Source organism: Bidens hawaiensis, unplaced genomic scaffold (genome assembly GCF_021521415.1).
Source record: "Bidens hawaiensis isolate Kalapana, Puna unplaced genomic scaffold, B.hawaiensis_p1.1 tig00046861_1, whole genome shotgun sequence".
NCBI classification, from domain to species: Eukaryota; Viridiplantae; Streptophyta; class Magnoliopsida; order Asterales; family Asteraceae; genus Bidens; species Bidens hawaiensis.
The window spans coordinates 70,995-81,139 of record NW_027506006.1 but is presented as its reverse complement, the minus strand read 5'-3'; the positions used below and the strand labels follow the sequence as shown (position 1 = coordinate 81,139).

The 10,145-nt window shown below is 34.5% G+C and overlaps 1 protein-coding gene across 2 annotated transcripts; it reads right to left on the bottom strand.

Annotated features, from left to right (window-relative positions):
• Positions 1-2,772: 2,772 nt before the first annotated feature.
• Positions 2,773-8,351, bottom strand: LOC143616355 (CBL-interacting serine/threonine-protein kinase 1-like). Of its 2 annotated transcripts, XM_077089206.1 has the most exons (13): positions 8,154-8,351; positions 7,952-8,014; positions 7,472-7,543; positions 7,284-7,391; positions 6,893-6,973; positions 6,620-6,799; positions 6,319-6,531; positions 6,134-6,238; positions 5,939-6,055; positions 5,631-5,693; positions 5,472-5,546; positions 5,311-5,393; positions 2,773-2,826 (listed from the first exon to the last, which is right to left on the bottom strand). In XM_077089206.1, the coding sequence occupies exons 1-12, from the start codon at positions 8,349-8,351 to the stop codon at positions 5,313-5,315; spliced, it is 1,356 nt and encodes a 451-aa protein (XP_076945321.1). In that variant the 3' UTR covers positions 2,773-2,826; positions 5,311-5,312. The 2 variants fall into 2 exon arrangements, with proteins under 2 accessions (XP_076945321.1, XP_076945320.1); XM_077089205.1 differs by lacking the exon at positions 2,773-2,826 and having other exon boundaries at positions 5,091-5,393.
• Between the last annotated feature and the right edge of the window lie 1,794 nt (positions 8,352-10,145).

Below are 10,145 nucleotides of genomic sequence, written 5' to 3'. Positions count from 1 at the left end.
CCGACAAACATTCATTCATAACATTCATAGTTACTATCCCATCAATCATTATAGCATACACTTACCACTTAAGGTAAGTGTATTCACACTTCACATCGAGTATGCACACAGCCCCGAAAACATAACATGGGGCTAGAAACTCACCTAAACACTGTTTCGTTCTCCGTTTATTGTTATTCATTTCCTTAACTGAGCTCGGCTGACTATACATTAATTATACATATCAATATATATATATATATATCCTATACATATCGTATTTCTGGTTTAGTTATAACCCTCAACGAACGAGGGTCCGGGGGCAACGCCTCTGGCAGAGAGGTTCTAGGGGCGGCAACCCCTAGCAGGGTCCAAGGGGCAGGGCCCCTAACTGGGGTCCATTAACTGTCTTAACACATTTTTCATTAAAATTATTAATTATTATACCCATTAATCCTTTAAGGTATCTTTCATTAATTAATAAAGTCCAAGGGCTATTATGTAATTATATCATTCTTTTCTAAGTCCAGGGACCTTTCTGTCATTCTTTCAAAGTCTAGTTCGTTATCCGACTTTTCTAATTCGTTATTCAGTTCTTTAACGAATGGGGCTCATAACGAACTGGACTTTTTATAACAAACTGATCTTTTATAACGAATGAACCTTCTAACGAATGAGGGTCCATTCGTTATCTCTCCGTAACGAATTGCTTAGCTAATTCATTATCTTTCCTTAACGAATTGGCATAACGAATTAAAGTTCATTCGTTATCTTCCCTTAACGAATTGGCATCACGAATTAAGGCTTATTCGTTATCCTTCCGTTAATGAATTATTGTTAATTCGTTAGTTTTCCATAAGAATTAGGGTTAGGGTTCTGACATTATTTTCAACCTTGTACACGTTTTTCCGGCACCGTCATTGCCGGAAAACCGGGATCTCGCCGGAAAAGCGAGATCTCAGTCGTTTTTCACCGTTTTTCGTCTCGTTCGATCCAGATCTGAGCTAGGGTGACCCCTAAGCTCATCTTTTGATCGGTTTATACCCGATTCCATCCGGATCTCGTGACTTTAACGTTTAAGGTGTTGGCTCGTCGTTTCGCGACTAGATCTAGCGGGTTTGGGGGTCCATACAATATCATACTATCATTACCTTGGGTCGGAAATCAATTCTTCTTCTTGGTTTCGGCTAGAGAAAGAGAAAATAAGAGAGAAAGATTAAGTGTGTGTTTTGGATGGTGTATGGAATGGATGAGAATGAGGGATTAAAGGATAATTATGGTTTATATACTATGGATCATGGAACATGGGTTTAAGCCCATAGTCTTTCTTACTAATCTAATTCCCTAACCCGCTTTTGTTATTATATTATTATTATTATTATTCCACTAACTCAATTAGTTCACCCGACGTAAATAATACATTAAATATTATTCCAGAAATTTCGGGATGTTACATTTGTGAATTTCGCCTCATATTATATATACTCAAAACTATGAAATTGCTCACCAACATTCATGTTGACAAATGTTATTTTATACATTGTTACAGGTTTAATTATTGGTTGATTGGAGTTTGAAGATGCTATCTTATTTGAGACCATTTAAGTTATTAGAAGAATGAACAATTAAATTCTTATATTTGGTGTTATTTATATGAATAAGATGTGTACTTTTGGTGATTGAATGAAATTAATGAGTTGTTTAAATATTATCATTTAATAGTGTCTTGTGTTCATAGGCAATTCGTTGCACCCGGCATGTTCTGCCGCCTTTGGTCGGAGTGTGACAAGTCTCATATCGATCAAGCACGTTGTCGCTTGGCCAATCCTCAACAATGGGAGAGCTTTAACCCATGCTAACTCCCATGTTCTATAAAGACACATACACACACTGAGCCTTGTGATGGTAATACTTTCTTTGTTTCTCATGAGTCCATTCGAAGGGATTTCCTACGTTCTATTTATACATTGCACTTGACTATATAATGATATCCATATTCATAATTTCATATGCTTGTGATCCAAAGTACTTGACTGACTTGAGTGTTGAAGTGTCCACGGGGCTTCAAGCTGATGGAGCCTCAATGGTTTTTCTGTTTTGTAGTTCATGCTTGGATCGAGAAGAGATATAACGAGGCTACATCACCACCGGATACAAACTAATTAATGAAGCCTCTTGCACACAAGTGGCCAACAATGGCATGAGTGTATTATAATTTGCTTCAACAAGTTTCACTATGTGTTATAAGTCAAAAATCTTATCAAGGCACGAGTGTATTTTAATTCATACCCTTTTGATAATATTAATATGATATATGCAACCATTTATTTGTTGTAGATTAATATGAAAATAGCTATGTAACATATCATATATATTTCTCAAGATCTACCATCAAAATCGTTTAATAATTATGAAAAGTGGTCCTTATGGTTTGGTGATGTTATGTTTTCAGATTTAAAATATCTAAAACAACAAATATCATACATGTTTTTAAAATTTATAATATAAGTTATCCTTTTAACAGACATTTAACAGATGTATGAGTTTTATAAAATATTCATCTGATCTTTTTAATACATTATAACAATTGTCCTACGAATGCTAAATTATTTTATAATTTTAACTAAACTTAATGAAAAATAAAAGTAAAAGTTATCTGTAATGTGTTATAATGTGACTGGGGCATGGTTGTCTTGCCACCATTTTACGGATTTTTTGCAGTTTCTCTACTTGCACTTACAACAAACCAAAAATCATATAAAGAACCAAATAAAACACTAATTTTCGCCTTCCTACAATACAACATAGATTGAAGATTGATATCTTCTATATACATACATACATATACTCACACGAAACCAGGACCCGAAACCCCTATGGCGCTTTTAGCAACCTTGCTAATCCTTCAACACCTTCTAAGATAGATCACGGGTGAAATTTTGATCCACGGGGCCGGGTTGTTCCACGGGTCAAATTTTGATCCATATCAATGGATCACGGGTCAAGCAAGTGATATATGTATATATATATATATATATTTTTTTTTGGTTTCATATACTCTTTTGGAAATATCAATATTATAAAAGAGAAAATGAATACAATCATTTGTTTGTTAAGTAATATGAAAATATAAAAACAAATATCTATAACATTCATTTGTTTCAAGATCTATCTTTAATGTTCGTGAATAACTATATATTAAAAGTGGTCCTTATGGTTTCCATGAAGTTCTGACTTTAATTTTTAAATATCTAGAACTACAAATATCGATATGCATTTTCAAAATTTATAATACTTAGTCCTTTTAAAAGACATTTAATAGACGTGTAACTTTTCTAAATATTTTACCATTTTTAGTACATTATAGTTATGGTCCCTTCGCCTTTTGATATATCTTATACTTTTAACTAAAAATAAATAAAAAATAAAAGTGAATAACATGCATAGTCTGTGCATTATTTGAGACTTTGCTCACTTCTTCTCAACAAGTACGAATTTGTCTTTCTGTATATGTTAAAATAATAACAAATTTGATCCGTAACATTTAACTATATAAATAATACCCTCCATATTTTCCAACAAATATCTCATGTTAGGATTTACTTATGCGATTACTATTGGTTTTAAATTTTAATGCTAATGTTAGCACAAAGGGGGAGCAGCCCTAGAAACTTGCCACTATTAATATCAGTTGTAACTAATCGAGTTACCATTAATACACTGATGGGAATTAACTTGCCACTACCCCAGTAGGTTGCAACTGATGAAGAACTTGTCACTGGTCGGTTAATTAAGTTACAACTGATCACAAAACTGTTTAGATTATTATTGATGGATCAGTTCCCACAGATGAAGATATTCTTGAGCAAGCTAGCGGTTGCTATGTATTGATGAGGTTGATAACATGATGACCATGCTAAATGCATTTAACAGTTATCTCATAAACATGATATATGAAGACTGCTCCAAACAAGACACCTGTGCATAAAACCCTGCTTTTTAAGCACGAAAATACGTACAAAGAGCACGTCATGTTTGCGGTGTGCGCATATAATGTATATATGTGTCGGCCCTCGGAAGGTTAATCAGGCATCATGTAGGCATTGATAGCTGAAAGACAAGGGTGCATGCACTAATCGGCCAATGGTTGAGTGTTATGTGCCTTATGTTCAAGGCTTGATGCAAAACTACTATCGAGTCGAGTGTCTTACCGGCCAATGGTAAGGTTGTCTACATCTTACCCTCCTCAGATCCTAATATAGCTTCGCTATTGGTGGGATCTACAATGATGATGAGATTTAGGAGAAACGTAAACAAAAATGTACTAATAATATTGTAGTAAGTTAGTGATAACAAAAGGTAGATAAAACTTTACAATAGTAGAGAATTTTGTATTTAATCTTGTGTCTTCTTAGAAAAGCCAAGCAATTGGTTTCGTTTAACATAATCAACCGAATCGCAACCGTAGAGAGTTTTGTATTTAATCTTGTTGGAAATCTCTTCTCACACAAAACTTATGACTGCTTTGTAGTTGCCCCAACAACCCTGAATGCAGTGAGCTACACCATATTATTAATGCCCCGTCACGTCACTATGTACAACAAGATAACTTGTTTTCAACAGTTACTTGGGTGTCCTCGTTGCTAGCATCACCAAAGTTACAGTAAAAGTACCTAGCTTTAGAACTACTCATACGTAATCCCCTTTTACTTAGCTTTAGAACTACTCATACGTAATCCCCTGCGCTCTAAGGCTGCTTGCGACTCCTCTAGCCTTTCATTAAGGTCATGCTTTCTCTCCGCCACCGACACAATATTATATGCGGATAAACAAGCGCACATGACGGTTCGCTGAATAAACTCACACAAATCATTGGTGAAGGCCCATTAGCATCTAGATCTAGATGCATTTATTTGCTTAATCATTTCAATTGATTATATTCTCTCATTGAGGATCTCATAGAAGAAACATTATTTTCAGAATCTTGCCAGATAGAGTAAGCATAAATCTCACTTGGTTATTACGATTTATATAATTTACCATTTTTGGGAACCAAATAGACAATTGAATTATGCATCAACAATATACACAACAAATTTCATAATCTTCATTACAATCCCTATGCGCTTAAACCTTCCTATACCATAAACCCACAAATCTCCCACTATGTATACACCCGTTACAGATTCCCTGCAGGTTTCTCTACTTACACTTGCATCGAATCGAAAATCATATAAAGAACCAAATAAAATACTAATCTTCGCCTTCCTTCAATACAATACAGATTGAAGACTGATATCTCCTATACACATACATATATTCATACGAAACCCCTACGAAGCTTCTAACAACTTCGCTGCCAAATGCTCTTGACTTCGCGACACCCCTAAGTCCTTCAACACCTTATCACATAGCTGTAAACATGATCAATTAGACAGGTTAATACATGGGTCAAAAGATCATTTCAATATGGGCAGGGAACAAGAGAGTACCTGTCTATATTCACTACATTCACCGCTATTTTTTCTTAATTCGACTACATACAGTGACGGGTTGATTTCAAAAACCTGCAATAAGAAACAAGAAATAAATATTAATAAGGGATTTAAGCCGATTTTTCAGTGAGGGATTTGTGAGTTTTGAGTGTTTACTTCTGCTGTAACGGACAAATTACAAGACTTCCTCTGTCCTTTGTGATCTCGAACCACCCTCAACTATACACAAGAAACCATATTTCAGCAAACTTGAAATAACTGAATCTTGTTTCTTGTTTATGTTTGGCGCAATTGCATAAAAAGGTATATATATACTTTGGTCTAACTTCTTTATTTTAGGTTACCAATCTTTTATAAGCAGAAAAATCCATAAAGTTTGGAACTTTGATGGATCTTTATGACCTAATAAGTTGGTTTATAAATGTTTGTCTTTTTGCATGTTAGAACAAAATATCATCACTGACCTTTCCGTTTTTCTTTTGAACTCCAAATCCCATTTGTGATACCGTATCCTCGATTTTTTGGAGCAATTTTCTTGGAGAATATGTGGATGTAAATCTCACCTTTCTCTCAGATACATCCTAAAAATAAACCACGAGTCAGTTTTGTTCGATATCAAGTCAAACTTGGTCAAACAAAATTCAAAACAATTCTTTCACCTCTTTCTCAAAGAACCCAGAGAGATCCAAGCTTGATGACATCCCGATGAGCTCAAAGGCATTAATATGAGTCGGTGATTCTGGATCTTTTTCGGAATCTGTCGGCTGCAACAAACAAAACAAAGATTCAGAAATCTAAACTTTCAAGATTTGGAATAAACAATGAAATAATTTTGAATTCTTACGGCCTCGTGTAATGATAGAACTTCATCATCAACAACTACGTCTTCCTCTTCATCATCAACAATTGCAGGAACATAATCTCGTTTGAACCATTCGTCTTCTTTGATATCCGCCATTGTAATCCTTGTTTTAGGGTTAGGATCAAGAATCCTCTTTATCAAATTCTTTGCTCCTGAAGGTAACCATTTGGGCATCTGTACATCCCCTTTAAAAATCTACAAATACCCGAAACAAAATTATGTCAAAAAGATATCCCACAACATCAAATTCAAGTAAAGCTTTTTACTTTTTTCGCACACACACCTTTTGATAAAGAACCGCAAGATTTCTGTCATCAAATGGTAGATATCCTGTAAGAATAACATACAAGATGACACCACATGACCAAGTATCTGACGTGGCGCCATCATAACCTCGGTTTTGAAGAATCTCGGGAGCAACATAGTTTGGACTCCCACACGTTGTATGCAGTAGCCCGTCATCCTAATAATCAAAAACCCATTTGTTAAATCCGCTTTATTTTATAAGAAATATACACACCCTTAAACGTGTACATCATATATTTAACTAGCATACCCTTAAATGTTGTGGTAGTGCACTAAGTCCAAAATCTGAAATCTTGATGTTTCCTTTAGCATCTACAAGAACATTTTCTAACTGCAGTTTAAACCAGTACTATGTCAGTCCAAAAGATGTGCACCCCATGACCATGACAGGTGGCAATACGGGTAGGCCCGCAAAATTTTTATGGCTGAATATTTTATGTCATAAATAATTGGCGTGTTAACATGTGATTATATGATATTAGTCCATATTTTCTATTTTACAAAGCCAACCTGTCACGGATATGACTTATCAATTATCGCAGGATGACCCGTTAATAAATGAATGGGTCAACAACTCCACATGTTTATATGACCATTGTAGGATCTTGATGTTATGAAAGAAAAGAGAGAGTATTAATGACCTTAAGGTCCCGATGATAAACGCCTTTGTCATGACAGTAAGTGACCCCATCAATTAGTTGTTGGAACAACTTTCGGCCATCCGATTCAGATAGTTTACCTTTTGATGCCTATCGGAAACAAATTCAACACCATCAAGACTTAATTCAGTACAATAAGATATTATTAAAAAAGATATTGTCTTGCTTACAATTGTTTCGAATAATTCACCTCCGTTTACATATTCAAGGATCATGTAAATCTTGGTTTTGCTTGCTAAAACCTGAACCAGAAGTTCATATAATCTTAAAATCAAATAATAATAAATAAAAATTAAAAAAGAAAATCCAACTTGATATGTATTATAAGTGTCAACATGGATAAGACTTTGCTTTAACATCTACGTTGTTTCTTAAGTACTCAATTATTGGAATAAAAAGTTCAAAAAGGGTGTTTATTTATTTATTTAATTTAATATTATATTATTATAATATATTATATTAGTTTATTCCAAGCAGATGATTACACGAAACAAAACATCCAAATTAACTTTCTTTAATTTCTGACCCACCATCCCCAAATTGCTACCTTCCTATCTTCATCCATTCACCACCAATTCAAGTTTCATTTACTTTGACTCAGTATTAAACAATTAAACAATCAATCAATCAATCATATGTTTAAAACATACCTCGTGCAATCGAACAACGTTTGGATGTTTAAGGATCTTTAGTGTCGCAATTTCCCTCTTTATCTATAACAACAAACCCAAAACTGAATCAAATTTCAATCAAACAATTAAAGATACAAACTTTATCAAAAACCCTAATCCCTAATCCAACGAATCGAATAAATAATCAATACCCAGATGAAAAAATGGACGAAAACGATACCTGATCGGAGAAATTAAGATTCTTGATCCGGGTTTTCTCAAGAATCTTGACGGCGAAGGGGTGTCCGGTCTGTACGTCCTTAGCGTACTTAACTTTGCCGAAATTGCCCTCACCGAGGGTTCTTCCGATCTCGTATTTACCCAGTTGCAGTTGTTGCATTCCATCGTCACCGCAACTCTTTCTTCCGACTAATACCATTTCAACTGCCGGTGGCGTCACGAATTAGCGACCAGAATAATATTATTAATAAGTAGAGAGAGAAAGTTTTTGTTTTTGTTTTTGTTTTTGTGCTCTCAAAATGAAATGAAATGAAATGAAAGTTTTGTATGTTTTTAAGAGGGGTGCTTGGAGAGAGTATATAAATAGGTAGCCAGATATTATACGATTTCTTTTAATATTTAAAATGAAATGAAATTAAATTAATATTAAATGGAAGATGGCAATGAAAGAAGGATATGTTGTTGGTCAAGTATGTACATTACCTCTAGCGTAGATAATGAGATAATAATACTAGTATTTGCCAACACGCCAAAATAGGCCAAATAAGTTTCTGTTTTCAGTTGAGGAGTGTTATTATTTTAATAGTAAACATGCTAAAGTTGGAATATTTTATTGTTTAACCTTTTTCGCTTTTATATTTGGATAAACAGTAGTGGTTTATGATATGCTTAACTTGGCTTTTGAGTTTTGAATAATGTGCTTATCATCAACTCAAAGGTTGGGTGTACGTTTAACTTGATTTATCATCAACTCAAAGGTTGGATATCAAGTTGTCATGTAACGATAAATAACTTCTACAGTTCTATTAGTTATAATATTTTTGAGAGAAATATTTAACTATGTAAGTGAATTGGTTTTATTTTACTAAATGTCCTTAGCTTAGGAGGGGAGGGCGGGACGGTTTTGCATAACAATTCAAGATTTTGAAACCAGCTTATGGCAATTCAAGATTTTGGAACCCGCTCATGGTGGGACATGTGATAACCGTCAACGGTCATTTGACCATTTAAAAAAATGGTTGCTATATATAAATTAACCAATCTTCATTCATTTTATACACAACCAAATTAGACTACTCTACATTCATTTTCTATACAACCAAATAATTCAACCTTATATTTTTAAAATTTTAAATGTGTCGACCCGATTTGAATTGTTTTGGATCCCCTCTCAACTTATCCAATTCTATTTGTGCCACATGATCGTGACTTGGAGCACCAAGTTCTAATGAAAAGTTACTTTGTTGAAACCCATAAGTAAGATGCGTAGACGTGTAGAGGGAGACTTCGTATGTCGAAAGGATTATTTTTACAAACTGTTAGGGATATTGATTTGAATGTTTTCAAGAAGGGACGGGAGGTCTAAAAATAGTTTTATGAAGTTACATAAATGCATGCCGGCGGGTCCTTAACTCATAAGTAGTAATCCTCTAGAAGGATAAGATGAATATTTAGCAATACCTCACATGAGTGCCCAAAATAATTTTATTATTTGTTATTAAGTTATACAGTACTTATGTAGGCCAACTACCCACGACATTGCACTTTTATACAATGTACATGAAGCTAGATGGGGCCTTCCAGGGATGCTCAGTAGCATCGATTATATGCATATCGTTTGGAGGTCACATGCAACACAATTGTGAGGCTAGTATATGAGAGGCAATCACAGGTACCCAATGATATCACTCAAAGAGGTGGAGGCATATATTTACGGTTTTGGCATGCGTACTTTGGTCCTACTGGTTCGAACAACGATATCAACGTTCTCCATAAAATCCCCGATATTAAATGATGAAATGCATGGAACCACAATGGGGGTGTCCATTTCAGGTTAATGGGAACATATGTGGTTGTGAGTATTTTCTAGTTGATGGGATGTACCCATCTTGGTCTGTTTTTGTGAAATCATTTTGCACGCCCAGTTGAAGAAGACACAAAAAAGTTTTAGAGGCGGTACAAAAAGATATCGAGCGAGGTTTCAACTTTTTAA

Bases quoted from the DNA above. Each gene is read 5' to 3' on its own strand.
- LOC143616355 (XM_077089206.1), bottom strand. From the start codon at position 8,351: ATGGTATTAGTCGGAAGAAAGAGTTGCGGTGACGATGGAATGCAACAA. The intron at 6,974-7,283 runs GTCATTAATACT...TTTAAACTGCAG, and splicing joins TTTATCATCGGGACCTTAAG to TTAGAAAATGTTCTTGTAGA. The intron at 5,394-5,471 runs GTACTCTCTTGT...TCATGTTTACAG, and splicing joins AATGTAGTGAATATAGACAG to CTATGTGATAAGGTGTTGAA.